The sequence below is a fragment of the Tachypleus tridentatus genome, chromosome 11 (assembly GCF_004210375.1).
Source record: "Tachypleus tridentatus isolate NWPU-2018 chromosome 11, ASM421037v1, whole genome shotgun sequence".
NCBI lineage: Eukaryota > Metazoa > Arthropoda > Merostomata > Xiphosura > Limulidae > Tachypleus > Tachypleus tridentatus.
The window spans coordinates 5,752,910-5,778,508 of NC_134835.1; the positions used below are offsets into that span (position 1 = coordinate 5,752,910).

General features: G+C 33.7%; 1 protein-coding gene across 1 annotated transcript in view; it reads right to left on the reverse strand.

Annotated features, from left to right (window-relative positions):
- Positions 1–25,599, reverse strand: part of LOC143231633 (E3 ubiquitin-protein ligase MARCHF6-like) — a 74,060-nt gene that overhangs the window by 11,640 nt on the left and 36,821 nt on the right. The window contains 6 exon segments of the mRNA XM_076466171.1: positions 4,109–4,290; positions 5,801–5,870; positions 6,653–6,844; positions 13,539–13,722; positions 14,188–14,339; positions 21,796–21,999. Coding sequence (XP_076322286.1) covers positions 4,109–4,290; positions 5,801–5,870; positions 6,653–6,844; positions 13,539–13,722; positions 14,188–14,339; positions 21,796–21,999 — 984 coding nt within the window.

Genomic DNA, 25,599 nt, shown 5'->3' on the forward strand with positions numbered 1-25,599 from the left:
CTACTACAGGAATTCAAGGCCAAATTGGTGTGTTAGGGTTGGGCCTCTCAACCACCAGGATCCTCTCCTCCCCTTCACGGGTCACCCCGCACGGCAAACACGTGGGTGGATGTTTAGATCCCAGAGGAAGTAAACTGAAAGAACAGAATCTTCCCTGGGAGGTCCCCTCACCACATACAGGAATCCACACCGAGGGGAACAAAAGGAAAATAACTCATCAGGTCTGGAATTATGAACATTCAACCTTACTCTAAATAAGCATCCTGGAATTACGGAGAGAATGTGGAATCTGTGTTCAATCAAGAGCCTAGGATGGGACCATTTCGTGTTAAGAATTTTGAGGAGACAATGGACCTCTTCCACGAACGATACATGAATCCAACACTGATCAAAAAGAAGGGTCATGCACACCCCAAATGGATAGCATTGTATCAAATCTTCACTGAAATTATAAAAATGTTCCAATGGAGGCTGGTGCCACTCCTACTGACATCTGGGAAAAACATCCAGGGACTCAAGTAGGAGGACCCCCAACTTTACCCTCTTCTCCAAGAGTGGTGAAACATACTTTAACACTCAGGTGGAAAAACCTCTGTCCAGCATCTCAGTGACTAGAAACTGGGTGAGGTAAGAACTCCCCAGATCTGCTTGTAGAATAAAGGAGGTAAAGCATACTGGAGAGTCCTGAGGAACAGTATAATGGGTGAACCAAGTTACCTAAATTTTAAAAAGCAAACCAACTATGATTTGTTCAATACAATGATCATCAGAGACAGGCAGAGTCCCCTCTAGCTTTATTCATCATAGTCCATGAATGGTGGTCCACAGTAATATGGTACATACCATCTGGTAAGCACCTAAATGGTCTCACAGAACATTTCATTTCTACAGAGCCTTTTGCAATAAGTAGTAAGAATAATTAAATTGATGGATAGAGTAGAAATGAATTGACAAAAGCACATACAGCTGGGATACTCTCTTTATATACTGGGATCCAGTGAAAGCATGATGTAAGGGATCTCAGAAAATAAAAGAGATAAGACTGACAAAAGTATCCCTCCTTCTTAGAATCCAGCAGATGTTATTAAGAATGGCCATAGGAAAAGGAGGAACTTCCAGAAAAAAGCATGTAAAGAATGTGAGAGAAAAGCACAGGGAGAAGTCTAAATACTAGTCCATAAAATTTTCCACACTAGATAAATGAAATAGGAAGCAAAAGACAATATGCTGAATCTGATAGATACAACTCAGAAGATACTTCTCCTCTAAAGACCAAAATATGCAAAAGGAGTATTAGAGAATCCATCTCTACAGAAATTCAAGAGAAACTAAAGTATCTTAATAAATACACAGTTGAGACAGTGAACACAAAAGAAAATAAATAACACTTCCAGACTTGATAGGGCATAACAAATTATCAGATTACAATCAATTGCAGAGATGAAAAATCAATGGTTTTGCTAAGATGGATGTATACCCTTTCCTAGTTATCAAATACTCAGAAAAAAGGACCTGTCATGATACAGTAGGACCACATGGGAGATAGAGTCCTACAAACATGCCAACAATTCCAATTTAAGACATTAACATGTCAGTAACCCATAAAAAACATACTTCCACCTGAAAATGGAAAATAAGCCAGGCAAACAGACAAAGGAGGATACAAGGTATGACTATCCTGTCATGTAATAACATGGTAAATCTCTTAGTCTGAACCAGAATATCAGGAAGGAGGAAAAACTAAATAGTTCTCCCTCCTCCATCAACAAGGGAGAAGACTCAGAGGGAACAAGGAAAAGGTCCACATCTCCCAAGTCCAAATGATTAATTGGAGAAAAGAAGTAGAATCCAAATTGATCTTTTGAGAAGCCAACATAGTAAAGAAAAGTGTCAGCAAATAGAACCCAAATTCTCCCCAGAATCAATAACAAAAAGATAAAAACACCCCAGGATACATGAATATTTTCATCTCTTAGAGGTAAGTTTTTAACCTTTCCTCTCCCACTTCTCCATTGCACCAACATTCTGCCAGACTTCAATGTGAAGATTTGGTAGCAAAATGTAGAGGGAGTCCTGTCATATGAGCATACTATGCTACCAGATGCTACTATGGTTACTAAATGAAGCATGATGCTTTGCAAGACACACATATTGGAACATACTAACTCCAAAAATTGTTGAGTGTAATGTTTCTGACATGCGTAAAGAAAAAGTTCACATATAGAGGGCATATCTGAACAAGAACAACTACTCTAAGTTTCCTGATATGTAGATGTATCAGTGTTTGACATGGCAGATTAAATAAGCGCCTCTCTCTCTCTCTCTTTTTTTAATGGATTTTTTGAATCATATGGTACTGGTTTTCAGCTACAATACTTCTTGTTAATGTGACAAAAGATGTATATATTTAGTTTGATATGTTATTATTGAATTGCAAGCTAAAACTTTGAATTTATCATTGCTTTACTCGTTGTAATATTTTAGTAACAAGATTTTGTTTACCAGTGAAATTGTTTATTGTTTAAAATTACTATGTTCTGAAATAATTAATTTTTTTTTCTATTATTACTCTAATTTGCAGTGAATTTGACATAATTCCAGTTATTATAGTATGAATTAAAGTGTTCATTTTAAGGAAAGATGTGACTGGACAAAAGTTGTCTATGTTCATATCTGTTTTTCTGAAACACCTTTACTGGTTAATATTTTTTCAGAAGTCCCAGTAAACAAAAGAATAAAAGAAAAGAAAAAAAAAAACAGCAAAAATGCAAGATGTAAAACTGGGACCACTAAAATTACACAATAAATTATTCCAAACTACAGCAAACATTTTGTATTGTTTTGCCAAAACTTAAACTGCATTTACAAAATAAAACCCCTTTATACTTGTCAAATATAATTAGACTTACACTTACTACAGTCAAGGAATTATCCTAGGCCAAAGCTAAATAAATAATTAACTCATTAAAAACCTTCAGTCTTTCATGGAATAAGAATACTACAGGTAAAAAGGTGATAAAGGCTAGTATACATTTTGTTATATTAAATTAATTTTTCTTGATGCTACTAATCTCTTATGCAGTACAAATGAAAACAAAAAGAATTACATATAAATGTACACAACATGTTTGTTCTTAACAAATACAGCTTTTTAATCTTTAACTTGGGTAACATTCAAGTATTCCAAAACTACAAATTTGTAAAAGGTTAACTTTTGCAACTCATTTTAAAATTAGACAAGAACAAATTCCTAAACAACAATGAAGTCACTAATGTGTTCATATACCTGTCTCACATGTACGAGATTTTATTTTATGAGGTCAACATGTATAGACTTTCAATCAGATATATCTGAATGCTTAACAATGTTAACTCCAGTGCACATCATCAATTATGGGAATGTAAAAAAGCTGATCACATTAAAGTTACTAATTATAATTATTTCAGCCAGCATTAAACAGCATTATAAATTATTAAACCAATTTAAACCATTACAGGTTTCATGTTTTTATGCTTAAATCAACAACCTGTTCCACTCTTGGTAGTCTGATGTTAGAATCTACCATAATCATACTACATTTTAGTGTTTTTTTTTGAAAATGCATACAAACACCTTTAATTTTTTGCTATCTAAATGTACATGGAGACTCATTTAACTTCAAAAGATATAAACAAAAGCCACATGCATATATATTTTAACATACATTTTGTACAATATATTAAAAGCTTTAATATATTGTAAACAGATCTAATATTAAGTCGTAAAATAGTATTGTATGTTTATTTATTGGTTGTTTTAAGTACAGCAAATTTTAACTCATCTAAAGCCAAAAACATACACATAACTTAGTGTATATACAGGTCATACTTGATAAAGGCCTAACTACTGCTAGGCCTAAGACTAGTGGGGTCTTAAGAGATTTTGGTGTTTGCAATTAGAATGATTTTGTATTTTTATAGAAATCCTGTATTTAAACAAGTACTGTTGCAATAAAGATAGTTATTCAACCACAAATGCTTTGATGGCCTCTGCTAGTTTAAAATAATGTCTTTTAAAGTTTCTTAGTACTAGATGTTCAAATTTTGCAAGGTAAACATTGATACTTACAATAATAAGCCATTCTTTGAGTTTATTAGCAATAACTGTCCATCCTTTGGGAAGCCAACTGGACAGAACTGTAGCCAAGTTCATCAATAACCAGATAACATAAAGCCCACAGCCAGCAGTGTAGAGCTCATGGACTTTGGTTTCACCCATCCAACAAGTCAACAGCTTCCGCCCAATGAACACTAGAAACAACAAATATACATAAAGTTAAAATGACCTCTATCTCTTGTTTTATCATAAAACTATAGAGAAAAGGTACATATCTTAGAATATCATATATTACATTAAAAGAACAAGTGATCCTTAATAAGCATAAGAAAAAAATAATTCTGAAATTTCATGTTGACAACTTGAACAAACTTGATAACTGAAAATACAAGTTTTTTCTACTTTCTACACAGCATGATTAAAAGATTAGATAATTATAAAACACAAAAAACATGTAATGCGAGGGCTGTTCAAAATACGCGGACTGACGTCATAAAACAAAATGTACTTTGTTTAGAAGTTACAGGTCTGTGACCCCTTCAAAGTACTCTCCTCCCCAACGCACACACTTATCCCAACGGTGTTTCCACTTGTTGAAACAGTCCTGGCACGCTTCTTTTGTAATGTCCTCCAGCTCCTTCGTCGCATTTGCCTTAATCTCGGGAATCGTATCAAATCTTCTTCCTTTCAAGGGTCTTTTGAGTTTGGGGAACAAGAAAATATCTCAAGGAGCAAGGTCAGGTGAGTAGGGGGGGTGGGGAAGAACAGTGATTGAGTGTTTGGCCAAAAACTCACGAGTTCTGAGGACTGAATTTCGCAGCAACGCGGTGCATCTTCAATTTTTCGGTCAAAATCTCGTAACAAGATCCAACTGATATCCCACACTCTTCAGCAAGCTCCCTGACAGTCAGACGTTGATTTGCCCGCACCAGGATGTTGATTTGTCGACGTGTGGATTGTCAGTTGACGTGGAAGGACGTCCAGGACGCTCATCATCTTCAATGGACTGTCGACCATCCTTAAATCGTTCATACCACTTGAAACATGCCGTACGCTTCATAGCAACATCACCGTAAGCTGTGTTAAGCATAGCAAAAGTTTCAGTCGCAGAGTTTCCAAGTTTAACACAAAATTTCACAGTGAGTCGTTGCTCCTTCAGGTCATTCATTCTGAAATCCGCCAAACGAAAAAATCGCACTTCACTTAAAACCGCGTAGCTAATACACAAATAAAGATATCTGCAATCGGGAAATGGCGTCGTAATCAGCTGATCTGTGCGAACCTAGCAACACCAAGCGAATTTCCCTGGAACCAACTGGAGCAGCAAATTCAAACAGTCCGCGTATTTTTTGAACAGCCCTCGTATATGTTAGATAACTTTTCCATTCACCCGTGATTGTAAATGTGAGCTTTCCTCAATTCCTTATTGATAAAATATAACTGATGGAGTAAACTTGTCATTATACGTCATCATGGATTATAAATTACTATTATAATCCAATCATTCTAATTCATTACTAAAACCTAATACATATTGAATCCTAGACAGTAAAAGGGCAACTACTGTTAAAAATACATATATAATCATACATGATAAACAGTTCAATATTAAAGCAAACTTCATTTTTAATTCTGTATCAAAGGTTATAAACTAATGGTTTATTTCATACTTAACAGATGTTACTATTGAAGGACCTATCATACCTGGCAAAGTAAGCATCATCAAACTTCCAATGAACAAGCTCAAGCAGATAAATCCCAAGAGACAAACTAGCTAAATAAAAACAAAGAACATATGAGATACTACCCTTAAATGTTCAATATTCAACTAAAGCTAAAACATTTTATAAAATTTGAACTGTGTCACAGGAGTTTTAAAATTCTGCAAATGACAGTAGTTACTTAAGGAAGAACAGTAGAGTATACTTGAGGTCAAGCTGTAAATTTATCAAAAGGTCAACATCAGGCTACCATATCCTTTTATTTATTACACAGTTACTGCAGAAAATAATACAAAAACATCAGTCAACTTCTGATTACTCCCTTATAAAAACAGCTTCTCATATCAAGATCTCTCCCTTATGCATCATTTTGAATATATTCGTTTCTAAGAAATACTTGGCGCAATGCCACCACAAAAAAGCAACCACCACAAGAACACTTGTTATTTTACAGGCATTTTCAAAATATGCTATTTAAAAAACATTTTCAGTAAAAAATGGATTGTTAAGTAGTATTTACTTATTTTAATTAATGGTCTGAAGATAACTAATGTTTATATGTATTTTGATAGTATTAAAACTAGGCTTAAGTTTCTTACATTGATTGTAGTAGGAAATTTCTAGTAATTAATAAAATATTTTTTCTTTATCAATAACAAAATACAGCTAATTCAAGTGGAAAGTTCTTTAAGCTGGATGTTTAATACTCAATTTGAAAAGCTTCCTATTTTTAAATGGTTTTTCCTGTTTCCTTCATTTTAACTCAAACTAACAAAAAGATCAATTATCAGACAAGGACCTGTAGTACAATAAAACACTGTAAAAGTAATCTTACTCTAAAAGCAAAAAAACGTGGCTGATAGTATGGCTGGAAAGTGACTGGTCCAGCTCCATGGAGCATTTCTTGATGAGCAACCCCTAGGGGTTGTACTTGAAATCCATCTGGCAATGGGTTCCCTTGATCTCCACCAATAACATCAGGCCTTTCTTCTTGAGCTTCCTGTTCCTCCCTTGGCTGTTTTTCATCCTAAATCATGACTATTAATGTCTAGCTTATAAAACTAAAAACAACTTCTACTACTACACATACATTAAGTTTTTGATCCTTATTAATACTACATATATCAGTATTCAATGAATAACTCAATAAACAATATATGTAGTTACTGATGATCTAAAAACAATTATGTAACTCAGTAAATGATTCATGTAGTTATTGATGTTTTACTAATGCCTACATAACTCAGTAACTGTTTCATGTAGTTATTGATGTTTTATTAGCACCTACATAACTCAGTAAATGATTCATGTAGTTATTGATGTTTTACTAATGCCTACATAACTCAGTAACTGTTTCATGTAGTTATTGATGTTTTACTAGCACCTACATAACTCAGTAACTGTTTCATGTAGTTATTGATGTTTTACTAGCACCTACATAACTCAGTAACTGTTTCATGTAGTTATTGATGTTTTACTAGCACCTACATAACTCAGTAACTGTTTCATGTAGTTATTGATGTTTTACTAGCACCTACATAACTCAGTAACTGTTTCATGTAGTTATTGATGTTTTACTAGCACCTACATAACTCAGTATGTGTCAGTTATACAAAAAGTGCTTCTAAGACATCACTGGCACATCAGAAGTGTGATGTCACTTGACTGTAAATGTTCTCATGTAAACTTTTACACTGTTTACCTTCAAAGCTAATATGGCACACTTATGAACAAGATTTTATTATTAATAGAACTTATGAATTAACATATTTTATTGTTCAGTAAAAATTCCATTCCTGTTACAATAACAAGATTAGAGAAAAATATAGTTTGGAAAGGCTACTCTGAGTAGAAAAAACAAGTGCAACAGTATCTTTGGAAAATAAGAAATTATAGAGGTAAAACTGTTTTGAATATGCAACAAATTTTTGTACTTCTGAAATTACTGAAAAAAAATTAAAACCCACCAGTTAAACATTTGTTGCTTAGTGAAGAAAATTCAAGCTATACACAACAAGATTAATTTATGAATAAAAACTTCCAAGCAAAAGATGTCATTAAATACACTACATTCACAGTTAACATGAAATGTAAATGTACTTCTTATAAAAGGCAACATAATTAAGTTTAATTTTTCTAACTCTAGCCTAATTATTTCATTAGTTAAAATGCAAGTAATTGTGCACTCTTATTATTAATTGAAGACTGTATTCATAAGATGACTGGTATGGGTACTGAAATTTAAGTGTAAAATAAACTGATAAAACGAGAATGCAGGTAACATATGTTGATAATTTATTAGTTGTATTAATGTAATAAAAATAATCCACTCACTGAACTGATCTTCATACAGCAGCACTTTCCCTATTGATGGTCATAATTACTCTACTGATTCATTCATTAAATACTGCTGGTCAAAAACTATCATATTAATCTGAGAAGTTAACCAAATATTAGAATATAGAAACGTACTTTGTGACAGATAATAACCTAAGTAAATCACTTTCATTTTCCTACTATTATATCTAATTTCATTGTCTTTCCTTCCTGAGCTTACTGACAAATATTCTGAATCAGTGTGTGTTGCTGCTGTGTTTTATGAACAAACCTTTTCAGAATGTTAACATTTTCCTTACCTGAAAATGCAGTTTCTATAGATAATACCTCTGTGCACACAGTTATTATTTCTTGTGCATCTGCTTTTAAGATTTTGTGCATGCTGTTAGAGTTGAGGTATCTCCCATGTAAGACACCTATTATAACGTGAATCGTGCTGTTGCAAGACAATCATTGTGTAACAATAACCAAGAAGTGACATCCTCCGTATGGTGTAAATCTCCATATGCACTTGCACTCAAAAATAACTTAATTCTTAGACAAGGCAAGAATAATGTGCATCTGTAGTGGGAGGAAGGATGGGAAGAGAAGTGAGTATCTATCAAAAATATATTTTCTGTTAAGGAAAATGTTAATCTCAGATATGACTTCCCTCTCTGAACATTGTAGTTAGAATCCTACGTTAATGCGGCAGAGGAACTGGTGCAATGCAAAAGCAAAAACTTAGATGAGTTCCTTTTAAAGAAGGTATTTGAAGGGGAAATACATGGAGTGTGATGCCTTAGAGTGGGGGCTTATTGTGGATGATGTGCCCATCTTATTCAGGGTATACTCTTTGCCCAAATGGAATTAAAAAAAGGGAAAAGGCAAAATGATTCCACATATCATATAAATGTCAGGAAAAAACGACATGACCACTGAGCATTTCACACACAACAGATTAGTTGGACATGAAGTGTAGTGTGGCACAGTTTGGTATGCATTCTGCTGTACACTCAACAAATAAGAAATAAGTCATTGTCACACAAAGAGAACACTCTGTGCAATACAACTGGCCAAATCTTTAAAAAAACTGCATAGTATACAATAGAGGGTGACCTGCACTACACTGAAATGTAAACCACTGCCCTACTTTCCACTGCACTGTGCTCCCCACTTGGGCTTTCTCCACAGGGATTGAAAAACTGGAGAGAAACTTTCCTACTTGACAACTCAGGCAGTTGGAACTGGTAAAGATCTCCTATGCTCTCTTTGATGACAAGGTGGGGTATAAATTAATATTGGGGAGACACTTGAGAGATGCCCAGACCCAAATACTCTAAGTATTGGAAAGATCTTCTATAGAAGAGATAACAGGTTATTTTAAATAGCTGACATGCACAAACCAGGGAAGTTGATAAACACTCCCCAAGTGCAGGATTTTTCCATGATAGTCCATGGAAAATAATTCTCAGGAATGAACTATGAAATACACACACACACATTATTACATATGTACCACTGTACTAGTATTGAAAAAAATCTTATCTTAACAGCAGGCACTTTAGGAACCACAGCACTTGGATTTAACACTTTCTGTTACCCCTTACTTGATGAAGATTTAGGAAAATACACATACCCTGTGAGAAATGTGTGTAGCAATATATAATGAAGTTCGAGAATATGAAATCTACTGCATAACTATGTAAGGTTTGGGTTCAATTAAAATAATGCTGAAGAGATGGAAATCTGAACAAGAGGGTTGGGGCAGAAGGGATAGCTGGATGCCAACTGTAGTTTTGGCATAATACACCCATTAAATACAGATACTTGAGAATGGAAAGTGGCAGCATTACAAGAAAGGACAGAAAAACACAAGAGATCTTCCACTGCTTGCTCAAAGTTCATTGAAGAAGCCCCATGTAAACCTGGCCAAGAGAAGCAAAAAGTTTCAGGGAGGCACGAATCACCAAACTGACACAACCTCTACTGCACAAAGTAAAGGGAAAGCAAGAATCCAAGTTCAGCAGACAACTAGTTACAGGCAAGGCTTAACCCATCTGTGTTGAAAACTGGAAAAGTCTCCGAGGTGGACCAAGCATTTCTTCTGAATTAGGAATGACTTAGAATATACCAGCCAACCAACACCAACCCTGTATCTCAGAACAGCTGGTATGGGTATTAACACTTTTTTCAGGTTAACCTAGGAAGGACAAAACATTGTTCTCTGCTTTATTAGTAAAAGTGTTAATACCCATACCAGCCGTTGTGAGATATATTTTTATTTCAAGTGGGTTTCTCATCATCAAGAGAGCACCAACTTTATGGAGAAGTGATATGGCCTAAAAGGAGGTCTCCCGAGAAGATCTTAGGAGGAGCCAGTCATGAAACAAAATCCAAGACTGTAGTTGTAATAAAATATTTTCATGACTTTGTTGAATACGTAAGGAGCTAAAGCCAGGCCAAAGGGGGAAGAGCTCAAAAATGGTTCACCTGATCCTAGGAAATGAAAGGTAGGAAACAGCATAAGAGTAGGGCAATTGTAATATGAAGAAATGCATCTAAGACATTGACAGTGTTCACTCACAGTCTAGGTGAACAGGGCCAATGGAGAGGAAGAAATCTCTCCATCTTGAAGCAAAGAATCACCAGACAGTGGTTGAGAGAGAAGAGAACAATGATAGAACACCAGTCCCTGATCTTTTTTTCTTTTTGAGGATAACAAATAGGCAAGAATAAGATCCTAGAGAGTAGAAAACAACCCTATGAATGGCCTTCATCGAATATTGGATGAATAGCTGTGGTGGTAACATCTTCTCCAGTTATAGAGCCTCCAATGATCACAGAGATAGTATAGGTAATTTTATACATACATATATGAAAAACTGCCAGAACCTCAAGGAGATAACAGTCTCCATCACTTAAAAATTTATGATCATTGTAGCAATTCTTCATATCAGAAATAAGTTCATACACACGCACGCATACATATATATATATATAATTAATTAGTGGCAATGTAGACTACAAATCAAAGTTAAAAAGAAATAAAAGAAAGTTAACAAAAAAAGTGATTAAATCATGTGCCAGAGCAGACCCGGTAAACCGAGCAGCAGCTAGACCAAACATTTTATCATAGTGACAGTATACAGCATTTTTAAACTTTTATTCACTCTCCAAACTTTGTTAATAGATAAACTTATAATAGTATGTATGAATCAGTGATAACTGCATAATAAATTGTGTGTGTAATCTGCAAGTATACATATTAGTGTTTGCAAATGATTAATACTTTCAATAAATTACAGCAAAATTACCACAAAATTCAATTTCAGAGCATCTATTTTTTAAACATTTCCTGGGTATTTGTCCCAAATCCCCTAACACTGACATTTTTTGCAACCTATTCTGAGTTGCCTGACCAATCCAAAATTGTCTTCTTCATCTCTGTAGGTTTAAACTTAAAGAAACACATCTATTTGTAATAGTCCTGTGGATATGAATAAAGTTAATTTCAGTGCATATGCTTGAGGGGATCTATTGTGCATAATGATGCATCTTCCTCCCACTGTCACATAATGATTATATTATGCACTAACATGTATTTTAGGTGGGATACAGATTAAGGCTAGTGGCATGTGCAAAATTTCAAAGGCAAGCATGCAAGATATAGCTATCATGTCCAAAGAGAGCAAGCCTATAATTTTGGCATTATACACATTTATATTTAACTTCAAACACCTATACAAATTACAAATAAATCTTAAAATTTAAAATTTCTTCTTTTAATACTTTACATTATGTTGTAAATGTGTTTGAACCTCAAGATTTACTTCAATTATTTTTCAAAATGAAAAGGAAACGATTAAAAAGTTGGTCAAAAAGAAAACATGATAATTTGAATAAAAACAGCTTCAAAAAGTAGAAAAGTTATAATTCTCCAACATTTAAAATGTATTTCTGACAGGTACTTCCACCTCCATACATAGCTATTCTCGTTCAGTGCTGCTCTCCACTTGCAAATTGTTTTCACACACAGGCTTGTAACAAGCCTCTACTAGACCACAACCCACAGGGCAGTCACTGATACTGAAAAGAATTATTTTTTTGTCCCTCAGACTTCAACCAAGATTGCAAATTTCCAAGGTGATTGAAAAATGAAGAGTGGTGAGGCAAAAGTTCCAAGAATAAGTAAATGTCAGACAAAAGCAGGTCTATCCCCCCAAAATGCCAACAAAAGAAATGTGTATTTAAAAAAACATCTGAAGATGACAAATGTGCCAACAAGGAAGTAATTAGGGTAAACCTTCCTGAGAAACCCTCAGGATGATGGTAAATCAACTCTGAGAGAAAGCAGATAGTGGAAAAGTACTGTAGGTTAAATGTAAGGGTAAGACAAAGGGAGGAAAACCTGGGCTTGGGACAAAAGAACAATACAATCAGGATTTACCCCCTAAATGGGTAATATGGATTCTAAGTGTTACAAATCTGAGAATGGTTGGTCAAAACAAACTGGTTCACATCTCATGGACGGTGGTAAATGCTTACATCTTGTTTTGAAAAACAAAACACTCAGCATGAATCTCAATATCTGGTGAAGATGGAAATTTAAAATACCTAAAGGAAGGAGTATCATGTAACAAGGAAGGTAGAGGATTACAGGAAATTGAGGAAAGGGATAAAACAAATCATACTTGAGAAATCATGTCCAAAAAAGCTATATTAAGCCTAACAAAACCCATAGAAGTAACCAAGAAAGACATGGCATATTCAGGTGGAGGAAAAAGGTTGTCAATTGTTGTCATCCTGAACAGGTTAAGTTTGTTCGCAAGAAAGTTGGACAACATTGGGAGAAAAAGGTTGGTTCACATAACAGTCAATCTCTTGATAAATAATTGCTATAATTCCAAAGTTTAGTTCATATCATCTGTATGAACATAATTACCATTCCAATCACTACTAATTATCTGGTATTCCAGCCAGCCTCAAGAGCCCTGGTATTGAGACAAAGGCCTTGCTTGCACTGGATATTGAAGATATAATGTGGTTGACATATTACTATACATTTATCTTCACTAGCACTATGATATTAATGTTAATAATAATTAATATAAACTTTTACTACTACCTATATAACAATATAATTACTAATATCAGTATCACTAAAATATATGAAATGCAAGTCCTAACTTTATTATTCATAACACTTTTTTAAGAAGTGAATATCTGTTCAGTGATCACCATGATAACATTTTATGTACAGTACAAAATATGCTAAAACTAATACAAACATAATTTTATGTCTTACTTAATTAGTAATTCATTTGTTTCAAATAAAGCACCTTCTGTGCAAGGTATAACTGGATTGTTAAGATATTTCTGTTCAGTGATAAAAATACACTTACTTCACCTGCTAGAGGCACATCTCCTAATAAATAGGAGCGTAATTCAAGGACACAGGAAACAGCAATGCACCATCCACGAATAAAAGATTTTAACCACTGCCTTGTATGGCCCTGCTCCAGGACAGCTGGAAGAACAACTTGTAGCAGGATCAGTTCTAGAGACAACTCACTTACAGGTGTTTCACTGGAAGAAAGCAGGGAGACTATTATTAATCAAATATTATTAACCATTGTAACGATAAATTTCATCAGTTCATATACCAACTTGTACAAGGAATTGAAACTGGAGAAATGGCAAAAATGAGTAGTTCAAATGGCATGCTATTAAATGGTGTGTCATAATAACAAAAGAAAGAAATGATCTATTTTAAATAACCCATGAAATACTTCTGAAGTAAAATTATAACAAAAGTGCTCTACACCGAGATCTTGATTAGTGATGTTCAATGTATCATCTGTGATGACAAGAAAACTCACTAGTAGAGAAAATTATATATTTAAAAACAGCTGGTATGGGTAGAGAAAGTTCTTCTCTATCAGTGCTTTCTCAACCCAAGTCAGCTGTTTTTAAATATATAATCAATTTATCATGTATTTTAAGAACAAGAATTATTTTAGTCAATTTAACATTTAATAAAGAGACACTTACCTTGATAACACAACATTGTATGGCAAGAACTCTGGAAACACCTTCATGATTAATTGCACTGGAACCCACACCATCAGCAGAACTACCATGCCAAAGATAACTACTGATGCCAAAAATCTCCGTATGTGTCGTAGAATAGGCAAACGAACCATCTAAAGAATTAATGATTCACTCTTTTCAACATTTGACTCCTAACTTAAAATTTTCATTATTAAAAACCACACACCAAAGAATTACAAAAGTCACTGAATTGTATGTTGAGCTATTTAGAAATTGTGTAATACTGTTATTCAGACTGTTCATGTATTTGCTGAATCAACAAGGAACTTACCTGTGTGTTTCACAAGTAAGTCATAAAGAGCCATAGACTTTTTAAATACAACCATCATTTAATAACATAATAACATACTTTAGTCAAATTTAAATATTTTTTAATAGTTAGAAAGGAGGAAATTTTAAATTTACAAATTTTTGACACAACTAAGAATTTTAATAATTGTTATAAAAAATATCCTAAGTTAGCATTGCCTCAGATAACAGCAAAGCAAAATTATATCACATTTCATGTGTATTAAACTACTGAGTAATTATAAAGAAAATCGTATATTTAAAATTACTTCATGTTAAAAACTATAGTTTTTCGAAAACTTAATTTCATGAGATCTACAATGAACATCACAAGTTTCATCCTGTATAATATGGACATAGTAGTATGTATTGTAAAGTTTGTCACAGCAAATTAAGATTTCCCCTAAATTCTGCTGCTGTTTGCATTGTCTGTACTGGAAAGTGCTATCTGATGCTTGGAATTAATTTGTAATGGCAATTTTCACTTTTTCACCTTCTTGGACTACTATTACTGACATTCCCTCTGAGGAAACCTCACAACCAAAACTTTGCTAGTGCAATGTCAAGGAATCTTTCCATGCAGCATATGAGTACCCAATTTTTTGTTGTTAGTTTAATAGCACAGTTGAAAAACAATGGTACTGGAATGAGCTGTAATAATAATTGTATTAGTATTTACTTTTTTTTGTAATGTTATTAAGAACCCTGTAGCTAACAAAGACAAGAATCCACACATAATGTGGTGTACAAGTATTTATGAGTTTAAAAAATTGAGGGATCCACATGGTCCTAATCAGTATTCCTGACCTTAAAAACTAATGAATCCACATGGCCATAATCAGTATTTCTGATCTTAAAAAGCTGATACAACCATGTGATTCCCATCAGAATTTCTAAGTTAGTTTGTCCATTTCTGCTCATTCTTGGAACTTTGTTACTTAAAATCTAGTTTGGGGCAGGAATTTAGGTTAAAAAATCTTTCAAGCCAATCCTAAAAAACAAACCAGAGTGGTCAGAATTTTTTCTCTTCACCCTGTGTGGTAAAAAGGTAAATGTTAAATAAATTTTGAAAGAGCCATTGGGCTTACATTACATTTAATTTCAACCTGTACAGTAGATTGTTGAGAGACGCACGGTAACAAGGAAGATGCTGACCCATGGCTCTCCCAGTGTGCTACTAAACAACAGCCTGAACCACATTATTGGTTAATTGTGTTTGTCCACTCTATTAATAGACATGTGTAAGAGTTAGGTATGACCTTAAAGTCAAATGTTTCGTGTAAAAAAAAGATGTTTTGAATAAATTTTTTTCTTTATGCTATATTTACCTTGGTTATTTTTAATTATAGAATTCACATTTTTTCTGTTCATTGTACAGTTTCTTTATTCATTTGATTCTTATTGTTACTACATAAATAAAAGTTAGTGAGTTCTTTTCTTACTGTAATATCAGTACCATTCTGCTACATGGCTTTACAGCTACAGTCATGTGAAAAAGTTAGGACACCCTATGAAGGCCTGTGTATTTTTGTAACATTTTTGGATATACAGATATTTAATCTCAATTTTAACAATACTGAGATATTATAGGAATATAACTAAACAAGTAAAACTGAAGAAAAGACTTTTCAAGATCTTCTGTAAATGTAATTCCACAAAAATGCATATTCTAATTGAGGAAAAAGTTAGGACACCCCCACATTTATTCCCACTTAAAATGACTCAACTCACATACAGGTGTATCACACCAGGTGCACAAGATTAAAAGATCGTTACACAGCATTCTGAATGAGGCTTGCCCTATTTAAACCTCAGACATTCAGTTTGGTGTGCTCCTGACTGTTGAAGTGAGAGTAAGCACCATGGTGAGAGCAAACCCTTCAGAAAGAAAATTGTAGCAGCTTATGAGAGTGGTAAGGGATTTAAAAAGATCCCAAAAGATTTTGAAATCAGCCATTCCACTGTCCAGAAAATAGTTAACAAGTGGAGGGCTTTCAAAACAACTGCCAACATGCCCAGGTCTGGTTGTCCAATCAAGTTCACCCCGAGAGCAGACCGCAAGATGCTAAAAGAGGTCTCCAAACACCCTAACATGTCACCATGGTACCTATAGCAGGCTCTGGCTACTGTTGATGTAAAAGTGCATACCTCTACAATCAGAAAGAGACTGCACAAGTTTAACTCGTATGGGAGGTGTGCAAGGAAAAAAACCTTTGCTCTCTAAGAAAAACATCAAGGCCAGACTGAAGTTTGCCAGAGAGAATGTAGACAAAGACCAGGACTTCTGGAATAATGTTCTTTGGACAGGTGAGTACAAAATTGAATTATTGGGACACCAGAACAGAAGACATATTTGGCATAAACCAAATACAGCATTCCAGGTAAAGAACCTCATACCAACTGTGAAGCCTAAAAGTGTCATGGTTTGGGGATGCTTTGCTGCAGCAGCACCTACACAGCTCACAATCATAGAATCCACCATGAATTCTACTGTGTATCAGAGGGTGCTTGAGGATCATGTGAAACCATCTGTACGAAAATTAAAGCTGAAGTGGAACTGAACCCTGCAACACAACAATGACCAAAAACATACCTGTAAATCCACCAAAAACTGGCTGAAAACTAAGAAATGGAGAGTCCTGGAATGGCTGAGTCAAAGCCAAGATCTTAATCCCATTAAGATGCTGTGGGTGACTTGAAACGGGCTGTACATGCAAGAAACCTCTCAAACATGCCACAGCTGAAAGAATTCTGCATTGAGGAGTGGGGCAAACTTTCTTCAGACCGATGTCAGAGACTGGTAGATGGCTACAAGAAGCGACTCACTGCAGTTATTTCAGCCAAAGGGGGTAACATTAGCTATTAGGGGGGTAGAGTGTGCTAACCTTTTCCTCAGTTAGATTATGCATTTTTTGTAGTTACATGTACAGAAGATCTTGAAAAGTCTTTTCTTCAGTTTTAATTGTTTAGTTATATTCCTATAATCTCTCAGTATTGTTAAAACTGAGATTAAATATCTATATATCCAAAAATGTTACAAAATGCACAGGCTTTCATAGAGTGTCCTAACTTTTTCACATGACTGTAAATAGTAATGTGTGGTAATAAATTTCAGATGCTAAGTTTCAGTATTGGAGCCATTTAATGAGCTTTCATGTGTCAGTAGATGTTGGGGAAGATGACAAAGTGTTTACTTATATCAATATGATGTTTTGCAAGTAACAAGGAATCAGTGGTAGTTCATTTTATGTAAAGTTATATTTCAGCCTTATATCTTTACCTTTAATTTCATTAATAGTTATGGAATTAATCACTTCTGTGTAAAACTACAGAACCCATTCAGTCATCTATGCAAAAAGTATCTACAATGAAAACATCTATTAGCTCTTGCACTCAGTTTAAATGATTTCTAAAACATCAGGTGTAACTGTGTTAGAAAGTACATTAGATATGTTTCTGAAAATGAGGATGTAGTTTTACATGTTATAATGCTTTGGCAATTATGCTGATGCTGAAAATGAAATAATATTGTACATATATATTAATTTTGTATTGTAAACAACTTTTTCTTGATGGATGATTATCTGCTTTTAGGTAAGTAGATACAAGTTTCTTTATTCTGTGACTAACACAAATGTTATATTTTCAACCATTAAAGATGGTTCCAAGATGTACAGTTTACAATGAAGACATAGCACAGTAGTTTTGTGTGTGTTACACTAAGCAGGAACAGTATCCAGAAATGAAAGTATCAATAAATGAAGTTCAGAAAATTAATAAAAGTGGTGCCACTAATAAGAACAAGACCAGAAAACCATTTAACTTGTATAAATCAAATGTTAAGTATCTTAGGCTTACTTTACTCAGTAATAGAGGTAAATTTAGCAGTTGTCTTGTTGCAATGCTCCAAGAAACATTGACATTGACAGTACAATGCAAGTTGGACCAAGAAGACCTAAGTGTGCATTAAAGTAAGAAACCATTGTTGATATTTTACAAAGACTTGTAGGTTGTTAGGTGAAATGGAAAACAGTGAATGATCAACCAAGTCTTCTTATTTTTTATAATTTTTGTACTACAATATACATTATGTGAGCCTAAAGATAGAAAGGACTATAGTTCCTTAACCTACTATTTTTACACAGGCTTTTTAAGACGTTTCAAAAACAGCTGTATACAATGACATTTGCATTTAATTCTTTGTTCAAAATACCTATAAACTGAATCTAATGCATCTACAAGCTCCAAAGAACCTAGTTTGCAGAGAAAAGCTCAGACCTCTGATCCATAAAAAAGGCCATGTTGAATTTTGTGTATGACACCCTTTATCCAAATGTATGGCATGGCTGTTTAACATTATGTGAATGGAGTTGGTTTGTGCCCAAATGTAGTTTATATCAAAATATACATAGAAGTGTGTGCTATAATTCCAAATTTATTAAACATATGCTCACAAAACTTAGTAGGCTTTTAATAAGCATTACAATCATGCTGTGTACAAAAAATTACACTTTTAACAAATTAGTTTTACTAAGTCATTTGACTCAGAGTCTGACTATAACATGCATAACTGATTTATTTTCATTAAAGAATAAAAATAGTTTTTCTATCTTACAGTTTCCATATTTCATGTGTATAACCTTCTAGAGCCTCCACATGAATATCAAATTTTTGGTAAGACTTTATATTTTTTCAGCATCAAGTGTAGTGAAATGATAAATTTAGGGTAAAATAAAAATACTTAAAAAAAACTTCATTATTTCTAGATTACTCTATATTGTAACAGATAATTACACACCATTTAACAGCCAAAACTATTGGTTCATTTAGTTTCATTGCTTTATAACAGTACTTAAACCCTCTCAAGACATACTATGATCCATTTGTCACAGATGGAAACCTTTGTTTACATAAATGATTGAGTTATAAGCATATTGTGATTAAATTACAACTGTAGAAGAACTACAAAAGCAAACAATGGTTGAATTTGTTTTGAATCTTGAGCAAAGCTACATGATTGCTATCTGTATTAGTCGTCCCTAATTTAGCAGTAAAAGACTAGAGGGAAGTCACCTAGTCGTCACTACCTACTATCACCTCTTGGGCTTCACTTTTATCAACAGATAGTAGAATTAACCAAGGCTGAAAGGGGCGAGATATTCAGTTAAAGGGATTCCAACCCACAACCCTCTTATTACAAGTCAAGCACCTCAACTCCAAGCAAACAAACAGAGAAACTGAGGATATATACTTACTAACTTGGCACATAAATGAACTAGAATTATTACATATCTTAATAGGAAAAATTTCTCTTTCTGTTGATTAAAAGTATCAGAATTGGGACAATTTTTAAAAGATGTAATGAGATAGGAGGGGTGTGGCATGCGGGTTTGCCTTTCCTGGTTTCATCTCAGAAATGTAAGAACTTTGGAGGCAATACATTTACATTATGACTTAATATCTATAACACAAATGTGTAATTGGTGGCAAACTCAAGATATGATAGATAGATAGATAGAAAGAAAATACAAAATGGACAAATTGGAGAAAAGAAGCATCATGTGATGCAAAAAATGAAAACTGAGAATGTATTTAAATAATTTCTTTTGAAATTACAATAGTAAACCTTTGGTAACATTACAATATGATTTATTAACTATGCTTTTATGCTCCATTTCTCAATATAAATTGTTTATTTAAATTATAAATGTAACTGAGGAAAAAAATGTAACATGGGCACTTTGACCCTCACTGTACACACAGTATTAACTATAACTGGAATTGGTGATCTCTATTGTATTTATAGAGTCCTGAATTATATATAAATGTTCATGCACCATACTGTTTAATTTTATAGTATGATAATGACCCTACAAGTGCAGAAAAACAATATTTTAACATAAAGAAGTAGATGAAATTTTTCATGCTTAGTATAATCTCTCAAAGCATAGACCTCAAGACTGTTGATCAAGAAAAATAGCAAAGGCAGTCCGCATCAAGGAATGTAATTATGGGCAGTACATCAATATGCCAGGAATCCAATTATCATCGTGTAATTAAAAGTAAACTTCAAATAAATGCACCAAAAGGAATTTTTTACACTTTGAATTTAAAACATGGTGGTGACTGAATGGTCTCTAACTTTTGTATGTGTGTATTTCTTATTCCTAGGATATTTCATGATTAGTCTAGTACACAGATTAACAACTAACATAAATCTCCTAAGCTAGCTAATCGTTGTAAGATATTACCACGATTAAGACCAAAAATACTGATATTATTGCTGTTGGTCTTGCAGAGACTAATATCAGTAGATATTCATACATTATTTTATAGATGCCAGTTTGGTTGGTTTTCTTCCCTTAGATAAATTTGTCTTTGGTTATATTAAGAACCTGGCTTTCTCAATCAGTCTATACAATAATTATTTTTTTTTAATAAATTGTTCCATTATTTGACTAGATAGACCAGACACATATAAATATTAGTACAACCCCTTTTGTGTTAATAATTTCAGTCAGTGGTTTAATGTAATATTATTATCCATGTAATTTTAGAATTTCTTTATAGCTCTCGGTAATTTCAGGATTAAAACCCCTTTCTATTGTTGTATGCTTGGTCAGCAATAACTAACTCACTGTTAACATCTTTCTGTTTACAACAAAATCACAGCTTTCTGTTTCACATTTTCATCTTTGTGTAGTATCTTACTCAGTAAATGTTTTATAGCATTTTAAAAAACTTATTGTGTAACATTACATGCTAGTTTCCTTCAATGACTGTATTGTTTGTAAAAAACAAATATCAAATATTCACAGCTTATTTATTGATCATGGAGATGATTCTTCACAAACACGCGAAATTATTCAATTTCATAATTACTGGTTGTTGTTTTTTAGGTTACAGTTCATTATTAACATTTGGTTTTTCACGCATACCTTTTAGCAATGACACGATACTAAACCAGATCATAAGGCTAAATTTTTCAGTAGTAATTTTCTACTTAGTTCAAGCCAAGTTATTGAAATCAGTCATGTGTATAATTAAGGTAAAGAGCTATCAAAGATAAGAGACTGTATTTCATTTTATATTTATGAAAAAGAAACTGGCTACAAATGTTAAGACAAGTCAAATATTCAATATTAAGTTAACGAGCTATTACAGATAAAACACTATTTCATTTTATATTTATCAAAAGAAATGAGCTACAAATCTTAAGACAAGGCAAACAATAAATAAGTGAAGTAGTACCAGGCTTACCTCTTGAATAGGGTTGAAGTCTGGATCATACAAGTTTGGAAGGAACCACAGTGCACCAGGTCGCAGCACTTCTCGCAACAGAAGAATAAAAGAGGCAAAGTAAAAAACATACACCATACCCACCAGCCAGTGAATGAACATGAAGGTACCTGGAGCTGCCTTGAAGCTGGCTTCCCTGTCTTGCAGACTAGTGTCAAGTATTGTCTGAAACAAAGTTAATAATTATATTAAATTCTCAGAAAGTAAAGTTAGTAAATGAAGTAAAATTAAATAACATCAAACAATACATTTTTGTTTTAAAATAAAATGCATTTTAAATCCTTTTCCACATCACAGCCAAAACTCTAGGTGGGATATTTAGTTTAAATAGAGTCAAGACTTTGTGAAAAACAGTTTTAATGTATCCAGTCAATAACATGGAAGAATCTCATTTCGAACATAATAGAAAGAGCCAGATGAATACTGAAGCAAACTCCTGTGTATATCAAATGTTAGTATATAGCATGTTTCCTTAAAAGGTACATACATAACAAATAATCTGTGTCCACAATGGTTGTACTCTTAGGGTCAAGAAAAAGGGAAAAAAAAAACCTAATACTAAAGAACACTCAAACATGGCTTAAAGCCCTTCAACAATGAAAAAAAAATGAAGAGTAAACTTCATTTACACCAACCAATTAAATCCTCATAACTACAAGACATTCTTAACTGTTTGAAAAAATTATAGAAACCAATAGGTTATACAAATTAGTTTGATCAAAGAGAGAATGGAAAAAAGGGAACAATCTATATCAGAGTTTTTCCACAGATAACTTAAATGTGGCCCAACAACTGATTGTGCCTAATGCACACACTCAATAGGGATCACAGTAAAGTATATGCATTAAACTTTTTTTAATCATAAGTAAATTTTAATAAAAGTTCTATCTTAGTAACAAGTAATGACATTCCAAGAGTAAAAGGTTGGATCACACTGATCTATGATAATTCAAGTCAAAGGAGAAATGCTAAGAAAAAAACACCTTAAAATGCAGACTTGTATCACACAGAGAGAAAGAGACAGGAGTAGAGAGAAACCCAAGTAAACAAAACATTAATCAGTGAAAAACTGAAAAATGATGAACACAAAAGGCAAAGGAGATTCCAACAAGACTTCACTCAGTATAATGAAAAGCATGAGAAACATCCAATTAAATGAAACTGTGGTCCAACGAAAGACAGCTTACAATTAGGAAAGGAAAAACCAGCAAAGAACACCCCAGCTCAAGAGTGTATGACATCTGAAGTGCTAGGTGTTACCTGGTAGTGAAAGGATAAACATGTATATGAAAAACTCAAAACCCAGTATAAAATGTATTGGACTAACACTGATACACAAACAAAGAGAAAGAACTAGGGAAACAGCCACAACATGAAAGGTTTTAGAAAGGAAATGAGGGTAGGAAGAACTTAATTGATTCATACCATAATACACTTGCTATGGGGACCTCAGTAAGGATACGGATGTACATCTGGTCGAGTACAAAGACAGATGAAACACTAATCACAAAGAAACAACAGCAAACTGGAACACTTATATGAAGTACATACAAGCAACATACTGAGTCTGAGCTGATAAAAGTCAGACTCAGATGGCAGCACTACTTTGTCATAAATGAAGAAGCACTTGGTAAGTACAAACAAGACTGGTAGCAGACTATAAGGAATAAGATGTGTATCAGTATACATTTTCTGAACATAAAAAGACATCTCATTAATCAACCACCCCACTACAACTACAAAAACATAATACTGGTGAAATTACACTTGTAACTATTAAGAGTAAAAGTCGGCTCTCTATACAAACTAGTCATAGGGCATCTGCAAAAGAGCAAAAGGCCTAAAGACAACAAAGTATCTATGTCATTCACAAATAGCAAATTCCATCTCAACTAGTTAGAATCAGTTAACAACAGGTGCAGTGAGAAAGATCAAAGACCACATCACACGTGGCTAAGATTTATTCCTTTAGGTACCAGTGCAACCAGCAGATTACACAAGGCAAGAAAAAATCCAAAGAAATAACAAGTACAACCACCAGATGTCACTAAAGAATAAAGGACAAAATACAACTACACAATTAGGATAAAACTTATGATATTATACTGATTGTAACAATCAGGACATTTTGGACACTAAATCATGTATCAGTATTTTGACAAGTGTGCAAAGATAGCTTGGTCAGCAAAAGTGGGAGGGGGTGTTGTTCATGTATGAAACAATTCTTTTAAAACAATTTGGGGAAGGAAACAAGGACTTTGGAAATACAACTGTAGTGAGCTTGAAACAAGAACAGTTAGCAATGGAACAAAGCCAGTCAAAATGGAATATCATAATACAGGTTTGAAATGATACTCTCAGCTCATTTATACTTATATAACACAGTGCCTTTTGCAAACCACTATACTGTGACCATAATCTTCTTCTGATGCAATTGTGGCTTTGGAAAATGTTTAGGGGGTTCATCACTGTCAACCAAATGAGAAGATCACTTTCTATTGTCATAAAGTATACGCTTTTCATCACGTTAAAAGGCACTTTAATTTACATTTCAAGGAGAAAAAAGCAAGATAAGGTCTCAGAGGATGTTGGCAGTGAAGTTTCTATCATGTTTTCACCAGGTGGTCTGTTCTAATGAGTAAAATTACTATGGTGCCAGCTACTGATGAGAAACACAAAATTATTTCTTGAAAGTTAACATTTTCCTAAACTTACTAATACTTACCTCAACTGACACCAGAGCCATTTCTTGACCTCTATGGTTTTCACTTTTTGCATATTTAAGTATTGAAAATACTTGCTCCAGTTTTTATATAATCCACTCAAATGCCTTAGGCAAATCATAATTTGCAAATTTCTCTACCATCTTCAATGCACCCTCTTTCTAGGTACTGTATATAAGTGACTTATCCCGATAATGTAATCACTCTTCTTGAGACACAAAGAACTTCTAGTGTGGAGGTAGGGCAGGAAGAGTGTCAGTGAAGATAAGTATTAGATTATTTGAAAAATAATGGCAGATTTTTAGACTTTATCTCAAGAAGTAATACAGAAAAATAACAGTAAGTTTATTTAGTCAAAATAGGCATCTAAAGAGTCTACACACTTCTGGCAATGAGTAACAAGAGATGTTTTATTCCATCTGAAGTCCTATAACTTAAACATTCCGTGATGGTATTCTCTGCTGCTTCTTGGTTATGGAAGTGTTTTAGTTTCAAAAAGTTGTCCAAATGTTTGAAAAATTGGTAGTCTGTAGGTGAAAGATCTGGTGAGTAGGATGGATGAGGTAATACCTCATAATCCAATTCATTAAGCTTCTGGCAGTCACTTGTGCCACCTGTGGTTGAACATTGTCATGGAGCAAGATTGGTCCTTTACGGTTGACTAATGTTGGTGCTTTTTCACACAACTTCCTATGCATTTCTTCCAATTGTTAACAGTAAACATCTGCAGTAATGCTCTTGCCCTGTTCAAGAAAGCTGTAGTGAACAGTGCCTTTTGAAAAAACACTATACTGCAACCATAATCTTCTTTTAATGCAATTGTGGCTTTGGAAAATGTTTAAGGGGTTCATCACAGTCAACCAAATGAGAAGATCACTTTCTATTGTCATAACGTATACACTTTTCATCACAAGTGATTAAGCGACAATAAATGGTTTATTTTTGTTGCATGCAAGAAGTGTTTTACTCAATGCAAAACAGCAACTTTCCTGCTATTAACTGACTTAATGTGGAAACGTTTTGTCCAGTTTTTCACTTTTCT